Raw genomic sequence first — 25909 nt, forward strand, 5'->3', positions numbered from 1 at the left:
GTATTTTCAGAGAAATTGGAAGTGTACACATATAAATGTACAAGAATGTAAAGTCAAGGAGAATGTTTCCTTGTTCCTATTTTCCTTAAACGTGCCTCACTGTTGCATACATCACACATGCGTGTGTGCACATGCAAATATAAATAATGAGTCAAATGAGTTAGTCATAATGTGAATTACCTGGTTTGTTTACTGTGTTGGGCAAACCCAGTTATTCTGGCTTACTGGATAAACCTTGCATAAACAAACTATAGCTTAGCATAATGAGGGCACTCAAGTCAGTAAATGGGGAAAAGGGCTGAACTTTGGGGTGGGGATGTTCTTCCAACCACATCAAGGACTCTGTTGTGGTGGGGTTGGGCTTTTCATCTTCTTCTTCTTCATTGTATGGGTTTTTTTTTTAGCAAGCGCTAGCTATGGTCTCTGAATCCTCCAGGTTTTCCAGATCAAAGAAAAGTTTGAAGGAGCTTTACCTGCAAAGAAGGCTGGGGAAACCAGCTGCTTCGAAAATAATCTTTTCTTCACTGGGAGGTTCCCATGCCACAGGACAAATCTGTTGAATAGAAAAACATCAGATACACATCAAATTACATGTACTTGAAATATTGATACAATATTTGTATTGTACTGTACTGACGTTCCCTAAATCAACTAACTAAAACTTTGAGGTTTAAGTTATCTAAAGCTATAATCATCCACGTCATTCCACCCAAAATCAGTTGATTATATTATGATTAATTCTATCATATTAGGAAAATTGTTCCCTGCAATGAGATGTTTATGAAAAAATAAAAGAGCCACATGGAAATAAAATATTTCAAAGATATATAAACATCAAGTGAATTTAAAATTTGGCCTAAATCTAATTACATCTGAAACCTGAATTACATGAAGTAATTTTGCCCAATTCTAATTTGTGGGAAGGTAATTCAAATAAACTATTCAGAAAATAGTCTCTGAAATTACAATCTATTTTAGGGGTGAAACACTCAAGATACCATATATTGTATAAATAATATAATAATATTATATTAATATAATATAATAATAATATAATAATAATATAATATAATATAATATAATATAATACATTGTGACTAGCCCAAACTCAACCAGGGGGTCTCTGTGGTTGAATTTTGTAAAAAAAAAAAACAGTCACTGGGAGTTCAGCAGCCTATACATTTAATCAACAGCAGGAGGAATCTCCTTGTTCCTGACCTACTTATTTAGTCACTACACCAGGGTTCCCCAACCCATTCTGCAGCCAGTGCCGGGCCACAGTCCACTTGGAACTGGGCCGTGGAAGTGATGGGTAAGGATGCACAGGAAGATGTATTAGTGAAAGTGGCATGCATGCCCAAAACCATCCCCCCTAATCCGCACCTCACCAACGCTATCACCACCTCCACCAGTTCTCCAAGCCGGAAAGATTGGAGACCACTGCACTACACCATCCTGGTTCCCAAGAAAGTTGCAGTCTCTTTTTCAAACAGCAAATCACCTCCTTTGTAATCCAAAAATACAAGTGAATATTGCTCTATATCTAAAAACATCAACTCACCTGTCACTCTGGTTTATAAAAACAAGCAGTCACATTTTTTCTCACATTTTTTAAATCATATACAAGTAGTCCTCGACCTACATTCATTTAGTGACCATTCCAAGTTACAATGGCACTGAAAAAAGTGACTTATGGCAAACCGCCATTATGACCACTGTAGCATCCTCGTGGTCACATGATCAAAATTCAGCTGCTTGGCAAGTGGTTCATATTTATGACAGTTGCAGTGTCCTGGGGTCAGGTGGTCAGCTTTTGAGACTTTCTGACAAGCGAAGTCAGTGGGGTATGTAGATTCACTTAACAACTGTGTTACTAACTTAATAAAAGCAATGATTCACATAATAAATGTGGCAAGAAAAGTTGTAAAATGGGGCAAACTCACTTAACAAATATTTCACTTAGCAATGTAAATTTTGGGCTCAATTCTGGGAAACCAAATTTTTTCAGATTAAAATGTTTCTCATGAAGTAGGCCGAACCTATTGTTCTAAGGACTGGGTGAAGGGCAGGCAACAGTTGAAGAACTGATTCTAATCCCAATGCGTATACTGTAGAGCAGCATTTTTCAATCTTGGAATTTGAAGATGTGTGGACTTCAATTCCCAGAATTCTCGACCAGCCAAGTTAAGAAACGCTGCCATAGGAGCTTCCACCTTGCCACATTCTTATACTTGGTCTCTACACTCTCCTAACCATAATATTATCCAATCCTAGTGTCAGAAGGAGCAACGGAGTCTGCTCAGTGGAACCCCAACAGATGGGAATGTTTGAGTTGACCTAGCCCTCAAAAGGCCTTCACTGTTCTTGGTGAAATCTACTTTAAGACTTAGCAAATTGCATGAACCCGATCAGCTTTGGCTTTTCAATAAATTATTAGGAAGTCCTGTCGCCTATTCACATAGATGATTTCCCTTGCAAAGATGACCAGAAGTGTGTGTCATTTTCCCTTTTGGTATCTCACCACACCAACTGTCAGCACAAGATGTTCAGAATGTCAAGATAGCTAATCCTCCTGTCCTGATGAATGACCCTCCACTCCGTGCGACCCTGCTCATCTGGGAGGGGATGAGGCAATAGAGGACACCTTGGACACCCAGATCAAAACCCACATTAGGACCACAGATAATATATATACACAATAACATTCATGTTTGTGTGTGTGTTAAAACAGAAGTATAACATGCTGGAATAAAATAGCTTCAATGGCTTTAGTAGTCCAGTTGGGGAGGCACAGAGGCTCTGTAGGTGATTAGCACTGATGTTATCCAGTTTGGGTTACGAAACATCCACAAGAAAACAAGCAAGTTCAGAGAGTGCCAAGGACCTGACCTCATGTCAACCCTGAGCTACAAATATTCTCCTTTATTGATACTTCAGCCCTTTCTCTCATACTCAAAACAACAAAGGCAGGTCAATGAATACCCTTTTCTCATGTGCCACAGGTGTCCCTACAACAAAGTTTTGGACTGTCCATGTCTGTCCAAACCTAAAGCTTACAAAAAGCCTATAAACCTGGTTCACATTCCAGAAGCCTAAGATTTTGGCAGAAGAGATATGAGTGATTGTGGCATGGGGCTGATCAGTCTGCATTCACTCATTTGTGGCACATATTTTGACTTAGCCATATGAATCCATCAGAGGCACAAGGTTTCCAGAGAGCTCTGCCCAAGAGACTGTTCTACCAGTACAATCACAACTCAGGGCACTGACGTTCAAAGGTGATTCACACACCAGTTCCTCTAATTCAGACTATTCCTACCTTATACACAGTATTTTTCCTGCCAGCCCAAATTTCTCTCAAATTCTCTCTTCAAAATCTTTATCATGTCAATGGATTTAGTCTGGGGAATGATAATACCGGTAAAATCTTTATGTCTGGCCTATATCAGACTCTGGATCAGAGATGAAAAGTCCAACTTAGTTCTCCTGGACTTCTCAGAGACTTTTTTACACCCATCTGGCATGTTGCACAGCTCCATCACGCTATTTAGCAAACCAGATGGCACTGGACCTAGATATCTGAGAGACTGTCTCCTGCTACACACCTCCCAACGTCCAATAAGAACTCACAGGTTAGGCCTCCTCCGGGTGCCGTCGGCCGGTCAATGCCGGCTGGCGACCACTCGGGGGAGAGCCTTTTCTGTAGCTGCTCCGGCTCTGTGGAACGAGTTACCAGCAGAGATCCGGACCCTTCCCACCCTTGCGGCCTTCCAAAAAGCCACCAAAACCTGGCTGTTCCGGCAGGCCTGGGGTTGCTGACTCAAATCAGGTCAACCCCCAATTAAACCGGATGTATGTTGTGTTTTTAAACTGTTTGTATTGTTTTATGTCCTCCCCCTGTATGTTATTTTATTTCATTCGTACTTGTAAGCCGCCCTGAGTCCCCCGGGATTGGGCGGCATATAAACCCATTAAATTGCTAATTGCTAATTGCAGATGAAACTGGTAATGGATATAATTTTGAGCTCTGCCATGAAATTCCAATAGGGCCCAAACTGTAGATTCTTGAGTATCCTTGAAGACATCTATTTTTTGGAAATGGGTGAATAAATGAAGATAAATTGCAATTAGGTTTAATTGCATTTAAATTGAATTGAATCACTTGACTGAGGTTTTTCTGGTCAGCAAAAAACTAGACTCCGAGGCAGTAGTTCATTAACTTTATTTAAGGTGAGGCTGCATTCTATCCAAACAATATAGCTTCTTCCCAAATGAACACTCCTTGCTTTCTGCTCTTGCTGAATTTAGTTGCAGCAGAAGACTTGCACAGTTACATCACCTGTGTCAAATGTGACCATGGCTGAACTACTTGGATTTGGCAACAGGCATTCACAATCCAACGCGCTCCAAATGGAACTGTCTTGAAAGAGAGTCCAGAAATGGGAGTTGATGCCAATGGAGCAGATAGGGGGGCTTGCATGATGCCCGTCCAGAAAGATCTGCCCCATTTGCCAATTACTTTCCAGGTACCCCTTAAAGTGCCAACATTGCTTGTTAAAGCCTTCCCTGCTGAGGAACCTGATTATCTGAGGGCATAGCAGGCATATCTCCCGTAATGGTCTGTCTAGCCAGGAAAACCTACAGGAGATGCTGCTTTGAAGATCCAACTCTCCAGAAGCAGCTCTTTCTCAGGGAGAGAATCTTCTGCTGCTGTGCTGTCTGGCAAGTTCCTTTTGCCTCTATCCCAACCCCAGCGTTTAGACATTACAAAAACTCATTTCTTTTGAAGACTTTTGATTTTAGTGTGGTTTTAAAGGTTTTTATTGTTTTAAAATATCAGCTGCCATCTTTTAAACAAGGACACTTACAGAGTATATAATACAAAATAGATCAGAAATTGGTTTAAAAGCCAGTTTAACCTAGTGATTAAGGCACGGATCAGGCAACAGGGAGACTATCAGTTCTAGTCCTTCTTTAGACATGATAGCCAGCTGGGTAACCTTGAGCCAGCCACTCACTCTCAGCCCTAGGAAGGAAGCAATGGCAACCCACTTCTGAAAACTTGCCCAAGAAAACCACCAGAATTACAGAAGCTCAAGCAGGAATCAACAGTGACTTGAAGGCACCAAAAATAACAAAACAGAATTTGACCTCATTCAGAGAAACTGAGTCACATTTGGCAACTGATCAGCAGCTACCTATATATAGAACGGGATCAAGCAAAGCCAGACATTTAATTAAAAGGGGGCTTCATCCTCGGCACAGCAAAATACCAGCCTTGTTTTCAATCCTCCCTCTGCCAGGAGTCAGAAAAGCAGGAGTTGTGAAGACTAAAGAAACAAATGAATCAGGGGCCATTTGCCAAGTCTCAAGGTAACCTCTCCAACAGGCAAGACCAGCTGATAAAAAGCTTCATTTGCATAAAGGGGCACCTTGGCCAGGTGCGTCCGCGGAAAAGAGGGGAGCCCCTCCACAGAACCGAGCCCCTGCCTTCTTCTGACATCCCTGCCACTCGCTACAAAGAATAATCGAGCTTTGTTCAGTTTTCGCTCTTTTAAGGCCTGGGGATATTGGACCGATTTCTTGAAAAACCTCGGGTACTTTCAAGCGGGTGGACTTCAACTCCCAGGATTCTTCAGCCGGCTATCCTGACGTTATGCTGGCAAGAGGATTCTGGGAGTTGAAGTCCAAGGCGAACGGATCTCGCCAAGGTTGAACTTCCCAATATCCCGCGTACGGACCACCCGAGCCGGGAAGGAAGCGAGGCCGCCACTCCCCTCCGGCATGTCCCTCAGGTGCCTGCCGGTCCTCACGGGGAGGTCGAAAGGCAGGGCCCCGTCCGGAGCCGGAGGGGGTGTGTCTAGCGAGTCCCCCACCGGACGAGAACCCGCCGCCACACGCGGCCTGGCTCTCTGAGGGCCAAGCGCGGGTCTTCCCGGGGCCAGGCGGGCGAGATCAGCCCCTCTGGCGACATGACGCGCCCTCGGAGGTGCCCGAGACGCCGGTTCCGTTTTCCCCACCCCAAGGCCGGCTTCTCACGACCGGCGCCCGGAGCTCCGCGGGGAGCGGGGCTTCCTCACGCCGAGCCCTCCGCCCCGAGCAGCCCGATACCTGCTGCCGCCCACCCGCTGGGCCGCCCTCGCCACCGCCACCGCCATCTTGCCGCTGCTGAGGAGCCCGCGTTCTCCCGCGCCGCCACCGACCACGACGATAGTGCGAGCCTCAGGGTGGCCGCGCTCCGTCCTCCTCCTCCTCCTCCTCACGCCCGCCCCGTGAGGTAGGCCGATCCGAAGAGGGCCGCCGCGGCTGGAGCCACGCCTCTCTCCGCCGGATCACAACGGCCATCTTCTTCAGCCTGGGGGGTTGCGCTGTGGAAGTGGCCCGTTCCTGCCCGTCGCTATAAAGCGAGAGAGAGAGAGAGTTATATTTTATATGGTTATGGCTATACACACGCACATACACTTATGACATACAATTGTTTATGACATCGTTATAACTATCTAATATATACGTGAGGACCTCTGCGGATCGATAACCATATCAATTAGGATTTTTTCATAATTTGACTTAGACTTAGAATAACTTTATTGTCACTTTGAATGTACACTAATCAGCGTACATTAAAGTGAAATTTCATTGCGTAAAGCTCTTAAAGGGTCTCCGCCTCCAATATATACACTACATAAGCATGACTAAATAAATAAATACAAAATTATGCATATATCCCACACATAGCACTAAAAAGAAAAAAAACACTGAATATATTTTAGTGTTTTTTCATAAGAGATTCACCTGCAAATGGGATGCTGGTGGAACTCAATTTATTTGTTACTTATTATTTTATGCACATATATCCCATCTTTATTGTTTTTATAAATTACTCAAGGACTTCAGGGCTTGCTGCTGTAGGAAAGAAAAAAAGGAAGAGCTCTTTGTTGGCCAGAGAAGCCGTGGCCACCACTGGAGAAGATGACCTGATTGAGTGCCTCTGCGGGCCCTGGGTGGCCAAAATCTTGGTGGTGGCCATTTGGGCAGAGACCTATTGCCTGTGGTGGTCTAGAGTTGGGGTGGACACTTGGAGCTGTTCAGGGAGATCTTGAAGCGGTAGAGAGTTTTTGTCTTTTAGGGTCCACCATCATCAGACAAATAACCAACGGTCAAAAGATGCCATAAAGCAGTTATGAAAGTCTTGGAAAAGATATTCAAATGTTCGGATGCCTCTACCTACAGAATCACAGATGCTGAGGTATTCCCTGTGACACCATGTAAAAGTGAAAGATGGACTTTGAATAAGCAAGAAGAATAGAATATTGAACCTTTTCATGTTCGAGAAGACTCCTGAGAATACAACAGACAAGAAAACAAATGGACGGATCATCATACAAAATGGATCCAGTGTTTTCCCTCAAAGAACAAATGACTAGATCCCTTATGTGAAGACCCAGCTCTCTGGAAAAGATCTGATGCTGGGAAAGGTGAAAAAGAAGAAGACAACAACCGGTAGCAAGGAGAATGGACTTGGTGGTTACAGTGGCCATGAGGTCACCTAGGTTCTCCTGGTGAAAATCTAACTCTGGTTGCTAAAGAGTTGATAACAATTCGATGACTCATAATAAACAATGTTGATATGGTAATAAGTAGAAGATACAGATCTACACATCATAGTTGAAAAAGATGTTATTGGATTCCTGATTTTTCACTACTGTGAATGTCTTCTACAATGTCTTTGTCAAAATGTTGATGTGTGTGATGTCTCAGCAGGCTACTATAAATCTAATCCTGGGCAGTGTCTTCTTTTAAATGTAGCACGTGCTTTTTAAGTACTCCAGAAGAGTTGGAAAAGCTAAGCAAAAGATTTCTAATCCTTTATTTTGCCTGGCTGAGGTTTTGCATTGTAAAGGATTGGCCTCCTTTGCTGCCCATCCCATCGCTTTCACTTCCAGCCTACATGGCTTCTGCACCACACATTTTCTGTCTCCCCCCTCCCCTTCTAAATTCCTGTCATTGCTTTGGAATCTTTGGAATGAGGAAAGGGGAAGACGATTTGTGCCTCTGCCGTCATGAAGTTGTTTCTTGTGGCTGTTTTCCTTGTCTTATCTGTTGTTGATCATCTGACCTCAGGTAGGGGTGATAGAAGGGCATTTTCCTTTTGCTCTCCTTGGTCATACCATCTAATTTTTGAACATTAGACCCATCTCCAACCCTGAAGCTCTGTCGAGGGGATCTCATGGAGTGAGCAAAATCCAGCCCAGATGTTGTGGGTGCTCCATCACTGGAGGCTTTTAAGAAGAGACTGGACAGCCATTTGTCTGAAATGATATGGAGTCTCTTGCTAGGTGAAGGGTTGGACTGAAGGACCTCCAGGATCCCTTCCATTCTGCTATTCTTTCTGTAATCACATGTATCCTATCAAGTCCAAAGAAAATCAGGAATGGTATAGAATCTCCTTCAGGGGAGGGTTTCAATTTTTTTTAGAACCTATTCTATGGGTGTGGCCTATTTTGTGGGTGTGGCTTGGCAGTCATGTGACCGGGCAGGTATGGCCAACTTGACATCACTCATGCACACTCAGTCACATGACCACCACCCCCAAGCCATGTGGCAAAAAAATTTGGGACTCCTATGAAGTTGGGGGTGGGGGAAGAGAGGGGGAAACCTCCCAAAAATAGACAACTGGAGGATTAAGGGCTGAAATTAGGGAGATCGGAGAAGGCAGGATGGAAGAATCCAGTAGAAAGCTATCACATGCTGGGGAAAGAACTTTGGGAGAACGGAAGAGGCATGACAGAGTGGAATCCAGTAGAAAGCTATCACACGCTGGGAAAACAACTTTGAGAGAATGGAGGAGACACGACACGGGAATCCAGTAGAAAGCTATCACACGCTGTGGAAAGAACTTTGGGAGATCGGAGGAGGCAAGACAGAGGGGAATCCAGTAGAAAGCTATCACACGCTGGGGAAAGAACTTTGGGAGATCGGAGGAGGCAAGACAGAGGGGAATCCAGTAGAAAGCTATCACACGCTGTGGAAAGAACTTTGGGAGATCGGAGGAGGCAAGACAGAAGGGAATCAATTAGAAAGCTATCACATGCTGCAGAAAGAACTTTGGGAGAACGGAGGAGGCAAGACAGGGGAATCCAGTAGAAAGCTATCACACTTGGAGAAAGAACTTTGGGAGATCGAAGGAGGCATGACAGAGAGGAATGCAGGAGAAAACCCCTGAGCTTGCCACTGGTGGATTGTGCCGCTGGACCTCTCCATGCTGCTCCGTTCACCACCTCCACTCCCGGGTATGGGACTTGACACCGAATTGGCCTAGGATAGTGCGGACAGACGGGGGGAGTGAGTGATGGAGCGGCTTCCGGATGGGCGGGGGTGAGCGAGGAGCAACAGGGCCCGGGCAGGCGTTCCAGAAGTTACTTCCGGGTCCACCAGTCGAACCTCCTCTCACCAGTTCTGTAAATTTCACCATCTGGTTCTCCCGATCCAGTGCGAACCGGCACAAACCCACCACTGATCTCCTGCCACAGTCCAACGACTAGAAGACTTCCAAGGACCCTTCCAGCCCTATTATTCTATGTCTTATTATTGTTCCAAGGACATAGAGTTGGATCTTAGCCATTCTGCTATTTATCTCGTGTTGAGCACCCCTTGTTTCAGAATTGTGAAGGCATAAGCCAGGAATGTAGTGAGAGCGGAGGAATGGGTATGGAAGGAGAGATCTCGAGTGTGATTGCATAACCCAGAGCATAAGCATAAGTGGGGTTGATTCTTGAGTAAAAGATTTTAGGCTTCGTACAGTTGGAGAGTAGTTATGAAGAACATGTCATCTGACAAATAGACTTTGAATGAAAAGGGTCTATTGACTTCCAAATAGGACCAACTACAGTTGTGGGTTCCCCAACTCAAAGCGGACAGGACTAAGAAGGTGCAGCACACTTAAGTGGACATGACCCTGGGTTTTTCATTTAGGCCATTTGGAGGTGACCTGGGTGGGTCTGTTGCTATAAGCTATTTAGCTTGAAAGGATGGTGATTTTTAACCTTCATGTGCTTGCAGGGAAGAAGCTCCGCTGGTGCACGCTTTCCCCCCTGGAGCAGAAGAAATGCTCTGAGCTCTCCAGAGCGCTTCTGTCTGCTTTATCACCTGTCTCCAGCAGTCCTTTTAAGAGGGTTTCTTGCATCCTAGCCCACAACACTTATGACTGTATCAACAAGATTCGGGTGAGTGTCTCAAAATTCCAGGAGTCACTGAAGTCACCAGTTCAGCTTTTGGTGCCCAGTGGACATGGCAGAGCTCCAGACTGCAATTGGGGCATTCTCACTAAGAAGCCCATATTCCTGGAGGAACCTGGAATCGTGAGCCTGGGATGCCTCTGTTCAGGCAGAGAAGCCAAACTTGGTCCTCTTGGCCACTGAGACAATCTGTACATCTCAAGACATTCTGATCGGTTTTTAAATTTGGAATGTATATTACATTTATAACCCACCTTTCTCTTTGTATGTGAACTATTTAAGCCTCAACTGGCTAGGAGAACCAATAAAGGGGATATGAAATTGGTGTGAAAACCATTCTAGGACAGTTCCTCATCACGTTGGAAAGATTCTGGTAGGATGAGACCAGGTCCTTTATTCTTCACAATTTTCATTGAACACTTGGATGAAGAGGCAGAGTGAGTGCTCTGCTGATGTGCTGAACACACAAGTTGTTGGGGTTTTTTGTGGGGGGGGGGAGGGGGTGTTACTGGCAGAATAATTTCAAAAGCAAACCTTTCAAAAGCAGAAGAGCTCCCAAGAGCAGTAAGGAGAATTTTGCCTTTGTAAATAAATAAATAATTTAAATAAATAAATAAATAGCACAAATTACTATTTACTTCTTTGGAGAAACAACTTTATCAGATCATCCCTGAGCTGCTGAATTACCGAGTAGATGACACAGATCCTCTGAGGTGTAACTCATTTAGTTGAGGATGCCACCCTTTTGAACATGTTATTTAATCATGACAGCATCTCTCATTACGCTGGGATGACAGGGTGGATGTCTTGTGCTTTGTGACCCTGGGATGTAGTGAACGATTGCTGTCTCTCCCTCTGGGTTTTCCCTCAGGGCTGTTGGCATCGAGAAAGAAGCACAAGCACTTCAGCTTTTTAAGGTGCTCAAGGCTGGTGTTTTGCTATGTGAGCATAACATCTTCCAAAAACCTCAGCTAGGTAACCTAGGTGCTTCTAAAAAGGTTAAATCAGGGCAACTGGACCAAAGTTTATTAAACATTTTAATTTTTACAATACATTTTGGGGGGGAAAACCCCTGCAGTTGTCACGGCAAAAGTTGGTGCATTCCAACGACTCTCTGCCTAACATAAATTTTTCATTGGGACTGAAGTAATGAACAAGTAATTAAACATCTTAGTTTAATAAACTTTGGTCCAGTTGCCATGATCTAACCAGACCAACAGCCCATGATTTAACCATTTTTTTGGCCTGGTTGATTGAGTCTTCATTTACATAGGTGCTCAAGGTAGTCAAAAATGGAAGAAATAGACCTTCCCTCAGCACTCCATAATGGTGAAGTGGTGGGATCACTGGAAAACATGTTACCTGTAATAAGCGTACCTGCTTCATTTGCAAAAGATTAATGTCCAGATATTGTTGGCTACTAGTTAACCATTGCAATACATTGTTATCTGAGATGTAATACTCAGATTTTTAAAAAATCAGCATTGAGCACCTAAAAAAAATAAAGTGTTTGTGTTTTTTTCCTGGGTGTTTTTTTCCTGGATTCCTGATGCTAAACGGTCCTGAGGAAAAGACAGCCATCATTCACTGCATCCCCTGGTCACCAAGCACAAGACATCCACTGCCTGGGTGGTTGGGAAATTCTGGGTATTGAAGTCCACACCACCGAGGTTGAGAAACATTGAACTATTGCATCATGCAAATGATATTTTTCTGTAATTAAAAGCAACCAGATGGACCAGAAGAGCTGGGAGACAAGAAACTAAAAATGTTGCTTTAAATCTCTCCCAGGAGAATAAAGCTGATGCAGTTTCCTTGGATGCCGGAGATGTTTACTCTGCTGTGAAGCTTTATGGCTTGACCGTGGTGGCCAAGGAGATCTATTTGGGAGGTCAGTTACCTTCTTCCCAGAGCCAATCTTCTTTATTCGTATCTGAAGCGTCATTGCTAAGATTTTATGTGTGGGCATGTACAAACATAACATAAAAGGTAAAATATACAAAAGCCTAATTTAGGCGGTGCTTGCCAGAAGCGAGCAACATTTGATTGCATTCTGTTGCATGGTCTTAAGTTCCTCAAGAGTTATTGGACAGGGCACAGGGGGCAAGTATCCACAGAAGTAATCCAGTATGTCCATTTATTCAAGGTGTTTCAGAACCAGTGACCAGGGTCCAGAGAAAGTCAGGGAATCTCCCAGTCCAAGGCTGTTGACAGAGGAGGGATATATAGGACAAAAAGCTATTGTGGGTTGGATGTTCTGGCCAGTCCTGGTGCTGGAGGAAAAGATCAGGCTTCAGAGTTTCTTCAGAAAAGAAGCCAGGGAGGAAAATTGCTTTGGGCCACCTGCCCCACCCTGGCAGGTCTCCTTACAAGGAAAGCTCACTGATGCCAGTGAAATTTAGACCTAGACGCTATACCCAGGGCTATAACTATTTCATAAAAGGATTATAAATGTTAATAAAAGCAATAGATAAGACAAATTGATATTAAAAAAAGAAAAGAATAGAGAAAAGAAAAATGGAAAGTGCAGAAAGAAAAAGAGGTCTAAAAAATTGTTTAAAGAACTTGCTTCCAATCTTCATAACAAGAAAACTTTGCATTTCTTAACCACCATTAATAATTCCATTACATAAATCACCCTTAGTTTGTTTCAAACGTTCTTGGATTAAATTCCTATCTAGGTTTTTTTTTGCCATTTACTTAAAGTATTGCTTAATTTTTCCCTGCTTTCTGGAATAAAGGATCACTCAACACATAGTGTTTCAGGTTTGTGGTTGGGAAGACATCTTTTAACTTTAAAATAGTTATAATCCAAAAGTGCTTAGAAAATGCAGCTTGATGAACCTCGTATCTACACATGCTCTGCTGCAGTTGAGAGCTTAATGGCTTCCCTCATCTCCTGCCATTCAAATCCATGAGTTGACTACTGTCATGTGGTCTCTTCATGAGGAGCAGCCATCCGGAGCACCAGTGGGTAATTACTTGTCCTCTCTTTAACCAGAGAGGTTCTTTCTTTTTTTTAATTGAAATTTTTTGGGGAAAAAAAGACTTTTACAAATATTTACCTCCCCTCCCCCACCCTCCCCACCCGAACCCAACCCCCCAAACCTCCCCCCCCCCCGACTTCCCAGAACAAATACAGGGTATAAATCTTTAACAAAGATGTTCTAAAATAAACTTTTAAAAAAAGTTAGTATCATCTTTCATTTGAGCTTTTGTTAGGCTAACTCTAAACAGATTATATCATTCCTTGCTTCTTCAGTCATAAACTATCTGGAATTTCTTAGTCCCGTATTTATTTTGAATATACTTAATCCATCTTCTCCACTCCAGTTTATATTTCTCATTTGAGTGATCTTTGAGATATGCTGATATTTTAGCCATCTCTGCTAAATTTGTAACTTTTAATGTCCATTCTTGAATAGTAGGCAAATCTTCCTTCTTCCAGTATTGTGCCACCAACAGTCTTGCTGCCGTTATTAAGTGCAGAATCAAGTTAGTCTCTATAACATTACAATCAGTAGTTATACCTAACAGGAATAACTGAGTGGTAAACTTTATCCGTTTTTTAAGAACATTTTGCATAATCCACCATATTTTTATCCAAAATGCTTTAACCTTTTTACAAGTCCACCATATATGGTAATATGTAGCATCAACACAATCACATCTCCAACATTTAGGTTGTAAATTCGGATACATACAGGCCAGTTTTTTAGGATCTAAATGCCATCTATAAAGCATCTTATAAAAGTTCTCTCTCAGATTTTGGGCTTGTGTGAATTTTACATTTCTTACCCATATCTTTTCCCATGTATCCAACATTATTGGTTCTTCAAAATTTTGTGCCCACTTTATCATGCAGTCTTTGACTAATTCTGTTTCCGAATCCATTTCTATTAATACATTGTATAACCTTTTTATATGCATTTGACTTTGATCCCTAATTTGTTGGCGCAGTGGTTAAATGCAGCACTGCAGGCTACTGCTAGATCAGCAGGTCAGCGGTTCAAATCTCACCGGTTCAGGGTTGACTCAGCCTTCCATCCTTCCGAGGTGGGTAAAATGAGGACCCAGATTGTTGGGGGCAATATGCTGACTCTCTGTAAACCGCTTAGAGAGGCCTGAAAGGCCTATGAAGCGGTATATAAGTCTACTGCTATTGCTATTGCTATTGCTATTAGTAGATTATCCTCATTTTGCGCAAAACCAATTTTTTGATCTTTTTTCCATCTGGCCTGTAATTGCCCATACTGAAACCATGTTTGAATTACCTTTTCCTCTTTTAGTACATTCAAGGGTTTTAGTTGTAATACACCTCTATCTAAAGTGAGAAGCTGTCTGTATGTAGTTACGTCCTGTTTTTGTACTATATTTATGTTCTCTATTGCATGTCTGGGAATTGCCCACATAGGTATCTTATCGTTTAGTTTGTGTTGATATTTTTTCCAGACACGCAATAGAGCATTCCTTAAAATATGACTTTTAAAATTCTTATCCACCTTCTTGTCATATAGCAGATAAGCATGCCAACCATATACCAAATCATGCCCTTCGATATTAAGTATTCTATCATCTGTTGAGTTAATCCAATCACTGATTAGTGATAAAACTACTGCTTCATAATATAGTTTTAGATTTGGCAATTTCAAACCTCCTCTCTCATGTACATCTTGCATTATTTTAAGTTTTATTCTAGGCTTTTTCCCTGCCCACACAAATTTGTTTATACCCATCTGCCATTCTAGCAAGTTTGCATCTTTTTTAAGTATTGGTATCATTTGAAAAAGAAATAAAAATTTAGGCAAGACATTCATTTTCACTGCTGTTATTCTTCCCAACAAGGATAATTGTAATTTTTCCCAATTTTGCATCTCTGTCTGTATACTATGCCATAATGGCTCAAAATTGTACTTATATAGTTTCCCGTTTGAGGTTGAAATGTAAACTCCTAGATATTTAACCTTTTTAACTATTTCACATCCTGTCATTTTTTTCTAAGTCTTCCCTTTGATTAGTGTTTATGTTTTTAACTAGCATCTTTGTTTTTCCTAGGTTTATTTTAAATCCAGATACTTGGCCATATTGATTAATCATATTCATTAAAACCTTGATAGATTTCTCTGGTTGGGTTAATGTTATAACCAAATCATCCACAAATGCACGTAGTTTATATTCTTGATGCCTGATCTTGATTCCCTGTAAATCATCTGACCTCCATATTTTAATCAGCAATAGTTCCAGAGTTATAATAAACAATAATGGCAATAGGGGGCAACCCTGTCTCGTATCTTTCTCAATTTTAAATAGGTCTGTTAAACTTCCATTGACTATAATTTGTGCTGTTTGTTCCTGATATATTGCTTTAATTGATTGTAAAAAATACTCTCCTATTTGCATCTTTTGCATTATTTTCAATAAAAATTGCCAATTCACTCGATCAAAAGCTTTCTCAGCATCTAAGAATATAAGCACTGCAGGGATTTGATTATTCTTTCCCAAGTATTCCAGTATGTTAACAATTTGTCTTACATTACTTCTCATTTGTCTCCCTTGTATAAAACCGGTTTGATCATTATGAATCAATTGCTGAACAACCAACATTAACCTATTCGCTAATATTTTTGTAAAAATTTTATAATCTATATTAAGTAATTATATATAGATATATAATGATATCTGTAATTTTTTGGTGGACTAAGATCTTGATCTTCTTTAGGTATCAGGGATATGAAAGCTGTCTTCCAAGATGGGGGTACCTTCCGTTCCATTTGGATTTTATTAAATAATTCCTTAAGGGGTTCTACCATTTCTAATTGTAAATTTTTGTAATAAGCCACTGTCAAACCATCCGTACCCGGTGCTTTCCCTGCCTTTAGCTGTTTAATTACCTGGAGGATTTCCCCCGAGGTTATTGATTGATTCAATCTTTCCCTCTGCTCATCCTTAACTATAGGTATTTTTTCTTTGTCCAGGTATCTATCTATATCTAGATCTTGTATTTTGTCACTCATGTACAATCCTGTAAAAAATTCACGAAAGGCCTTTTGAATCTCATCCTGTTGATACACTTCTTTCCCTTTATAATGTATTTTCGATATATTGCGAGATTTCTGTTTCTTCCTAGTCAAATATGCTAACCATCTACCAGGTTTATTTGCATTACAAAAAGTATTATGTTTTGCATATAACAAATTAGTAGCTACCTGGTCTGACATCAGCATATTAAATTGTGCTCGTAACAAGGTAATTGCTTCTTTAATCTTCTTATCTCCTGGGTTTAATATTAGCTCATGTTCTCTCTTCCTAATCTCTTCCTCTAGTTCATTTCTTTTTTCCCCTGCTTACGTCTATGCAACCTATTTAAATTTATTAGGACTCCTCGCATGTACCCTTTACTTGCATCCCAAACCATTTCCATAAATGTGCCCTTATTCATATTAAAGACAAAATATTCTCCCAACAATTTTTTACATTCATTAACATTTTTCTCATATCTAAATAAATTTTCATTTAATCTCCAAGTCCTTCTAGCTTCCTTCCCAAATTCCAACTCCATCCAAACCGGTTTGTGATCTGTTAAAGCTCTGGAACATATCTTCGTCTTCTTCACTCTAGAAAGCAAATAATTTGTTGATAATATAAAGTCAATCCTGGAAAAGGATTGATGTCTATCAGAAAAAAATGTAAAGTCCTGCTCTTTTGCATTCCTTTCTCGCCAGATGTTTCTTAGCTCCATATCATCCATCATATCGAAAAAGGACTTAGGTTATTTCACTCGCGTTTTGATATTTTGCAGGAGACCCTTCTTATCTTTCTTGGTATCCAGAACACCGTTCCAATCACCCATTAATATGCAAGATCTATAGTTCCACTGTATTAACTTTGTATGGAGCATTTTGTAAAATTTGTCTTGTTGTTGATTGGGAGCATATATTCCCATTAAAAGCATCTTTTTCCCTTCTAATACCAGTTCTATTGCAATATATCTTCCTTGGGAATCTGCTTCAATTAATTTGGCTTTGATGTCTTTTCTTAAGTAAATAACTATACCATTTTTCTTCTCTGGGGCGGAGGCTACAAAGTGTTTTCCAAGTCTTGTATTGATCAAATATTTCTGGTCAGTTAATCTGATATGTGTCTCTTGCAAGCAAATTATATCATTCTTAAATTGTTTCAAATAATGATTTATTTTCTTCCTTTTCTGTGGAGAATTTAAGCCATTAACATTCCAGGTTAAGAACTTAGTTGTCATCTTTAGCTCCCTGAAGCTTTTTAAGAGCCATCTGAAAATCCTGTAGTTTGGCTTTCGGCCTGGCTCCTCCCACTGCTTCTGAGCTAAAACCTGTGAGTTCTTGAACAGTTGCGTGTGTTTGTTGCAAAGCTTGTAGCTTTTTAAAATCTTGTTCCATACGCCTAGTGACCATGCGGGTTTGTCTTTGCTCCTTCACTTCTTCTAGTTCTGAGAGAGGAAGTTGATCCAGCCTTAATGATCCTTTGATATCTTGCTGTCTGTCCTGTCCTTCTTGTTCTCTTTCTCAGGGTCCTGGAGGGGGGGATGTCCAGCCTTCAGTATATTATTATAAAAATCTTGAGCCTTCCATACTGAGTTAAGACGATATCTTTGCCCCTGGTAATTAACTGCTAGTCCAGCTGGGGCTTCCCATCTGAACTGTAACTGATGGTTTTTGAGCTCATCCACTAAAAAGGCATAATCTTTCCTTGATCTCAACATTTTTGGTGGTATTTCCTTCAAAACAGTCACCTCCTGACCCCCAATTTGCAACTTGGTTTTATAAGACTCTTGCAATATCAAATTCCTCGTATCTCTTGTGGCAAAATACACCACAATGTCCCTTGGAAGTTATTTTTGTCTGGCAACCCAGGAATTAACATGATATATCTTGTCAATCTGCCAGTCGAAATCCCCTCCTGGCCTTCCCATCAATTGATCAAAAGCTTGTGAGAAGATCTACTTCAAATTTTCTTGGTTATTCTCTTTAAGGCCCCTTCCTGTATTTTAATTTCCATCGCAGCTGCATGATTTTTTAAAGCCACAGTTAATGCCTCACTTAATTCTTTTTGCAATATTTCTGGAGTCAGAGGTTCCCCGGCAGGAGTAGGAGGGGGGTGGGAGAGGAGTAATGACTGTAATTTAGATGCCGGAGCAGGTGAACTTCCAGCGCTAGAGGCGATTTTTTGCTTAGAGACCAATTCTCATTTAATCTTCTCCACCCAGTTACTAAATCCAGGCAAGCCGCTTGTTCCAGTATTTACTATGTAGTTTAGTAATAAATCACTACTGATTTAATGATCTTTAGATGGGCTAAGCTCCGTGAAGGTCTGTAACATTACACAACGACCACGCCTACAAAGTTGTTTGGCACCATCTTTATGTCTTTCTGCCAGGTAATTAAGCAGAAGGAATTTTTTAAAAAAAATGGAGTTAAAGTCTGATACATAAAATTAGAAGTTCTCCAGTATCTGTCTGCCCGTGTTGGAATCAGTTATAAATCAATCCTTGAGCTGAGGGTGGACGTATGCCTTCGTTCTGCAAAAAGGCAGAAAAAGTCCTTGGCGCGGAGAGTTCACTGAGTTATAGGGTGGCTCACACCTTCCACCCCCAGATTTATGTTCTGGGGGGCGTTAAATGGAGCACTACCCAAACACAGCTTCTCACCTCTTCTCCTATGCCCGAAGGAGAGGTAATCAAACTGTCAAACAGTTGATGGATGCTGTTTAGACAGCTTAACCCAGCCAAAGGTCCAGAGCTGTTAAAAAAAAACAACTCCCCACAGACACCGGAACTTTAAAACAGTTATAATCCAAAATTGCTTAGAAAATGCAGCTTGATGAACCTCGTAACTACACATGCTCTGCTGCAGTTGAGAGCTTAATGGCTTCCCTCATCTCCTGCCACTCAAATCCATGAGTTGACTACTGTCATGTGGTCTCTTCATGAGGAGCAGCCATCTGGAGCACCAGTGGGTAATTACTTGTCCTCTCTTTAACCAGAGAGGTTCTTGAAGGTCCATTGATCTTGGCCACACCATCGTCTCTGCTTAAAAGTCCACAGAGGTCTTTTCCTCTCATCCGAGCAAATATGGAGATTATGAGTCTCTGCAAATGTGAAGAAAGCTAAGAAGGTAATTGAGCAGAGCTGTACCAGTGCTTTATTTTGAAGAATTGGGAAAGAGAGACTCTTGTATAAGGAAAGAGTGTTTGGCCTCTGGAGCTAACAGAAGGAGAAGTGTATTTAAATCCCTCCATCCATTGTAAATAAAGAACTATTTCAGTAAGGTCAAGATGTATTACTTTATTTACATTTTCACCAAATATTGTCCACAAAATTCATTGGACAAAACCATGGCATTAGTGATTCTGCTGGAGATGTATCCCATGACTTGAAATGACTTCTTTCGGATTGAATTTAAACTAAGAAAATAAAATACTGCAGAACAGAATGTTTCAAAATGCTTTTGGGTTAGGTTCCTTATCAATCAGAAGTACCATATTTGATGCAAAAGATTCCTCATCACAGGAAGTTTTGTTCTCTACAAGTGAATGTTGTTTCCACTCTTAACTTTTCCTATCTTAGGTAGCTGTGTGTTTGCAGTGGCTGTGGCCAAGTGTGGAACGCTGGATATCCAAAGGCTCAAAGGAGTCCGAAGTTGCCATAATGGAGCTAGGTGGACTTCGGGCTGGAACATTCCCATGGGCTTCCTCTTAGCTAGGAGTGATCTGATGTGGTTCTCAGGCCGGCCCCTCAGCCAAGGTGAGTGGACAAGAGTTGACACTTTGTCTGAATCTGGAATTACCTCTCCATAAGTACTTGATCCTAATAGGTGAACGGTGAGCTGTAAGATAGAAACATATATTTTTAAACTTGATGCTATACTATGTAGGGCTCCTCACAATAACTGAATCATATCATATATCATATTAAACTCAATTTCATTGAGGGCTGCATTAGGGTTGTGTTTGACCTTGGTGGGGGCCAGGGGGCATGGCCAGCATGACATCACTTGTGTCAGGGGGCGCCTGTGGTGTCCCGAGTGCTCTGCCAGCTCACACAGCCCTCACAAGCTCCATTTCCTCTGGTAGAAACACTGCGGGCTGGTCCTTCACTATTACCAGGGCAGCAAGGGCCAGATCTAAGCACCGCGCGGGGCCTTGAGTTTGACACCCTTGATATATAGTATCATATACAGTAGCATATTGTAATTGTGTCTGACCATTGTAAATGACCATTGCCTGAGCATACTGGGTCATTCCATAATGCCATAAGAAGGCCTCGCTATTTTTTTTATCATAAAAACTTTTTATTTTCCATTTTCATAACATATAATCACATGTATACTATTACATAGCCAATATCATGTTGTGTTATTAAATAATTACATCAATTCATCATGCCATCAACTCCCGAAAAAAGAAAAAGAAAAAGAAAAACCAATTATTGGCTCTTATGCTCTCCATACACCATATTTATGCCTTATCCAACACTTTCTTCTGCCTCTCTCCTCCCCCTCCCTATCTCCTTTCTTCCCTCCATCATCCTTTTCTACTCTACTTCCCCTTCCTTTCTCCTTCTCCTCTCTCCCCTTTCCACTCCTCCTTATTCTCCTCATCTTCCCCCCCTTGCCCTCTCTCCTATCCCTCTCTTCCTATCTTTCTTCTCTCCTCTGCTTCCCACTCTTCCTCTCATTCACTTGGTGTATTTCAGCTTCTGAGCAAGTTCCATTTTGTATTGATGGTATTTATAATTCCATTTCAATATACATAACATATCTTTGTTTAAAAAAATAAGACAAGACAGTATACATGTACTGGGTTTACTTTAAAACCCAACACCCCTCCTCAAGCCTAATATACTTCCCTCCCTCCCCCCTCCCAGCAAAGATAACTGTAATTTCTCCCATTTTTTCATCTCTGTCTGTATACTATACCAAAGTGGTTCATAATTATACTTGTATAGCTTCCCATTTGAGGTTGAGATATAAACTCCTAAATATTTGACCTTTTTAACTATTTCACATCCTGTCAATCCTTCTAGTCCTTCCCTTTGTTTAGTATTAACATTTGTAGGTAATATCTTTGTTTTCCCTAAATTTATTTTAAATCCTGTCACTTGACCATATTGATTAATCATGTTCATTAAGACCTTACTAGATTTCTGCGGTTGGGTTAATGTTATAACCACATCATCCGCAAAAGCACGTACTCTATATTCTTGCTGCCTAATCTTAATTCCCTGTAAGTCCTCCGAACTCCGTATTTTATTCAACAATAATTCCAAAGTTATGATAAACAATAATTGGGACAAGGGACAACCCTGCCTTGTACCTTTTTCAATTTGAAAGGAATCTGTTAAACTTCCATTAACTATATTTGAGCTGTTTGTTGCTGATATATTGCTTTGATTGATTGTAAGAAGTGTTATCCTATTTGCATTTTTTGCAATATTTTCAGCAAGAATTGCCAATTAACTCGATCAAAGGCTTTCTCAGCATCTAGAAATATGAGCGCAGCAGGGATTTGGTTATTCTTTCCCAAATACTCTAGTGCATTAACAATTAGTCTTACATTACTTCTCATTTGTCTCCCTTGAATAAAACCTGTTTGATCATTATGAATCAATTGCTGGATAACCAACATTAACCTATTCATTAGTATTTTGGTCTACATTAAGTAATGATATAGGTCTATAATTTTTTGATTGAGTAAAATCTTGGTTTTAAAATTAACTCCAGCTTTTTCTTCCTAATTTCATCTTTCAGTTCGATTTGCTTTCCCCCCTGTTTATGTCTATGTAATCTATTTAGATTTATCAAAGCTCCTCTCATATACGCTTTACTTGCGTCCCATACTATTTCCATAGATGTACCCTTATTCATATTAAAAACAAAGTATTCTGTTAACAATTTTTTACATTCATTAATATATTTCTCATATCTAAATAAATTTTTATTCAATCTCCAAGACCTTCTTGCTTGCGTCCCAACTCCCAACTCCATCCTAACCGGATTATGATCTGATAAAACTCTGGAACATATCTTTGTGTTCTTTACCCTAGAAAGCAAATCATTGGTAGTTAGTATGAAATCAATCCTAGAAAAGGATTGGTGTCTATCAGAAAAGAAGGTAAAGTCTTCTGCATTTCTTTCTCGCCAAATATCTCTCAGTTCAAAATCATCTATCATGTCGAAAAAGGACTTAGGTAGTTTTGCTCGCATTTGAATATTTTCAGTTAGACTTATATACCGCTTCATAGGGCTTTCAGCCCTCTCTAAGCAGTTTACAGAGTCAGCATACTGCCCCCAACAATCCAGGTCCTCATTTTACCCACCTCGGAAGGATGGAAGGCTGAGTCAACCTTGAGCCGGTGAGATTTGAACAGCCGAACTGCAGAACTGCAGTCAGCTGAAGTAGCCTGCAGTGCTGCATTTAACCACTGTGCCACCAATGTGGAGTACTACAGGTAGTCCTCTACTTCCAACCACAATCCAGCCCAAAATGTAGGTTGCTAGGTGAAACAGTTGTTAAGTAAATTTTGCTCCATTTTACAACCTTTTTTCCACAGTTGTTAAGTGAAACACTGTAGTTGTTAAGTTACTAAAAAGGTTGTTAAGTGAATGGCTTCCTCATAGACTTTGCTTGTACACAAGTTGCAAAATGCGATCACATGACCTCTAAACATCGCAACTGTCATAAATATGAATCAGTTGCTGAACTTTTAAATTTTGATCCTGTGACCATGGGGATGTTGCAACGATCATAAGTGTGAAAAATGGTCATAAGTCATTTTTTTCAGTGCTGTTGTAACTTTGAACAGTCACTAAATGAACTGCTCTAGGATTACCTGTATTGACTTAGCTCTACATCTAAACCCTTGTCAACCTGAGGTGAGAAAGCCCTGTGATGTGCACTGCTGTCCCAGGTGGAGGGGCTGTGGGAGGTCCTTTTCAGGTATCTAGAAGGCTGAGATGGGATAAAACAGCCTCGTGTTGAATCTCAGCAACAGGGAGATGCTGTTCTAGAGAACCAATCTGGTTCACCTCCAGTACTGACTTTAGGTCTAGATAGGATTGCACTTGCCCAGAAGAGCCCATCTGGGACTCCTGGACTCACCCAGGCCTTTGCCTCTCTTTGGCTGGTACATTGGATCTGGGCTTGTTGGACTAGAACGGGATGTCCTTACTAGGTGAATGCTCTTATCTTACGGCTGAAATAAATTTTTCATTTATTCATAATTTCAGTTTCTACAGAAAAATCATGCATTATTCTAGATGTGTCAGGGCTGCTTCCCTCAGTAACCAAGAAAGAAACCACTCAACTCCATTTTGCAGAATTAAGAGTACTTTTACTGGTTATGAGTAGATAGTAGCTAGGCAAAGCAAGATCTGAGGCAAAAGCGTATCAATAAGTGACCCAACCCCCTCCCCTTGGTAACCCCATCCCATAGTCCAATCCGAACACCCCACAGGTGTCATGTGGGAGACATCTTCAAAAATCATCATCAGGTTGGTATGCCAGACAGTTGGCCTTGGCGGCAACTCCTCTCTCTGCAGCATGTGCAGTAGATGGTGAGAACAACTCCATTTTTACAGTCACTCCTGCACAGAACAATTCCTCCACCCAAATACCATGCCCCCCGTCCCCGTTTCAATGGCAGCTGAAAGCAAGCAGCAAAACACAGCCTGACATCCAGCCCTCCGTCAGAAAAGGAAATCATCCCTGCAGGGAAAAAAACAGACAGACAGACAGACAACACAAAACAGGAACAAGAAAAAGGTGGAAATGTCAAAGTCAATCCAGGTCATGGCTTGTCGGGGTAGGTAGAGTAGAATTTATGTAAAAGTCGAGGAGCCCTCACGTGGGACCTTTCGACCCATTCAGCTTGGGAGGGGGAAAAATGTTTCCAGGATACTAGATATTGAATCCGATTTCTATGTTTTCTAGAATCCAAAATCTCCTTAATCTCAAAATGTTGCTCTCTCTCAATGAGAAGAGGGGCAGGTGGTGCAGGTAGAGGAACTTGCAGAGGGGAAGTGTGTTCTGGCTTCAAAAGGTTGACATGAAATATTGGGTAAACACGGTTAAGGTACTTAGGTAGTTTCAGGTGCACTGACACAGGGTTAATAATCTTTACAATAGGAAACGGACTGACGTATTTAGGACCCAGTTTCTTAGACTTTTGGGTGGTTTGGAGAAATTTGGTAGACAAAAACACCCGATTTCCAACCTTGTATTCTCTTGGTTTCATTCTCTTCTTGTCGGCCTGTTTCTTATGCGCTCGATGAGCAGCATTCAGCGCCCGGTATGCCAAAGGCCAGATTTTGCAGAGTTGGTCACTTCATTTGGAGAGTGACAGGACTTGTGGCTTTCCTCGTGGCACCTCCGGGATAGGTACAAAATCATGGCCAAACATTATTTTAAATGGGGTAAAGCCCGTGCTGCTGTGCACCGAGTTGTTGTAGGCCACTTCAGCATGAGGTAACAACTCAACCCAATTAACTTGCTGATAATTAATGAAACATTGGAGGTACTTTTCCAAAACAGAATTAGTCCTTTCACAAGCTCTGTTAGTTTGAGGATGGTGGGCGGAGCTTAGTGAATTGAACCCCCCTATCGGAGATAATGCAGCCCGGTACACCATGTAGATGATATACATGAGTAATGAACAATTTAGCCAAGGATTTAGCCGACGGGATTTTGGAACAAGGAACAAAATGAACCTGTTTGGAAAACAAGTCCGTAACGACCCAAATCACAGTATTCTCTTGACTCTCTGGTAATTCAACAATGAAATCCATAGATATTTCCTTCCATGGAGCCTCTGGATATGCCACACCTTGGAGCAGACCCTGGGGTTTACCTGGCAGCCGTTTCGCAGGAGCACATGTGGGGCAACTGGCCACATAAGACTCAATGTCCTTCTTCAATGACGGCCACCAAAATTGCCTTTTAATGAGATGTAGAGTTTTCACAAATCCGAAATGGCTTGCCATGTGTGAATCATGGGTCCATTGTAGAACAGAGTTCTAATGGTAGCAGGAACATACACTTTAGCCCTTATCCAAGGCAGACCATCTTTCATGGTACACTCATTTGAATGTTGCTTAAACCATTCATCAGACTCAAGGCCCTCCTTGAGTTTGTTTGTTTGTTTATTTATTTAATCGATTTATAGGCCGCCCAATCCCGGAGGACTCCGGGTGGCTTACAACGATAGAAAAAAAGAAATAATAAAAACTGAAAATAAAAAATAAAAACAAGTTAAAATCAACACGCATGCATTCGTTACGATGAGGGCTGGACCTCAACAATGAGGTCAACAGCCCCAGGCCTGCCGGAAGAGCCAGGTTTTAACAGCTTTTCTGAAGGCCATAAGAGTGGGTAAGGTCCGGATTTCTGGGGGTAGCTCGTTCCAAAGGGTCGGAGCAGCCACAGAGAAGGCTCTCCTCCGGGGAGCCGCCAGCCAGCATTGTCTGGCTGATGGCATCTGAAGGAGGCCCACCCTGTGGGATCTCACCGGCCATTGGGAGGAATGTGGCAGTAGGCGGTCTTGCAGGTATGCTGGCCCTATGCCATGTAGGGCTTTAAAGGTAATAACCAACACCTTGAATTGCATCCGGAGACCAATAGGTAGCCAATGCAGCTTGCGGAGGATC

General features: G+C 41.5%; 2 protein-coding genes across 3 annotated transcripts in view; one reads left to right on the forward strand and one right to left on the reverse strand.

The window, feature by feature from the left end:
• The window catches only part of PISD (phosphatidylserine decarboxylase), a 68227-nt gene extending 60473 nt beyond the window's left edge, over window positions 1-7754 (reverse strand). The window contains exons 1-2 of the mRNA XM_032229041.1: window positions 6112-7754; window positions 474-553 (exon numbers count right to left, since the gene is read on the reverse strand). Coding sequence (XP_032084932.1) covers window positions 474-553; window positions 6112-6158 — 127 coding nt within the window. The 5' untranslated portion in view covers window positions 6159-7754. The remainder of the gene's footprint in view (window positions 1-473; window positions 554-6111) is intronic.
• Window positions 7755-7862: 108 nt separating this feature from the next.
• The window catches only part of LOC116516513 (serotransferrin-2-like), a 36494-nt gene continuing 18447 nt past the window's right edge, over window positions 7863-25909 (forward strand). For both annotated transcript variants that reach the window (XM_032229038.1, XM_032229039.1), the window contains exons 1-4: window positions 7863-8121; window positions 10060-10223; window positions 12027-12126; window positions 19834-20010. In XM_032229038.1, the coding sequence (XP_032084929.1) occupies window positions 8061-8121; window positions 10060-10223; window positions 12027-12126; window positions 19834-20010 (502 nt within the window). In that variant the 5' untranslated portion in view covers window positions 7863-8060. The remainder of the gene's footprint in view (window positions 8122-10059; window positions 10224-12026; window positions 12127-19833; window positions 20011-25909) is intronic.

This window comes from Thamnophis elegans, chromosome 13 (assembly GCF_009769535.1).
Source record: "Thamnophis elegans isolate rThaEle1 chromosome 13, rThaEle1.pri, whole genome shotgun sequence".
NCBI classification, from domain to species: Eukaryota; Metazoa; Chordata; class Lepidosauria; order Squamata; family Colubridae; genus Thamnophis; species Thamnophis elegans.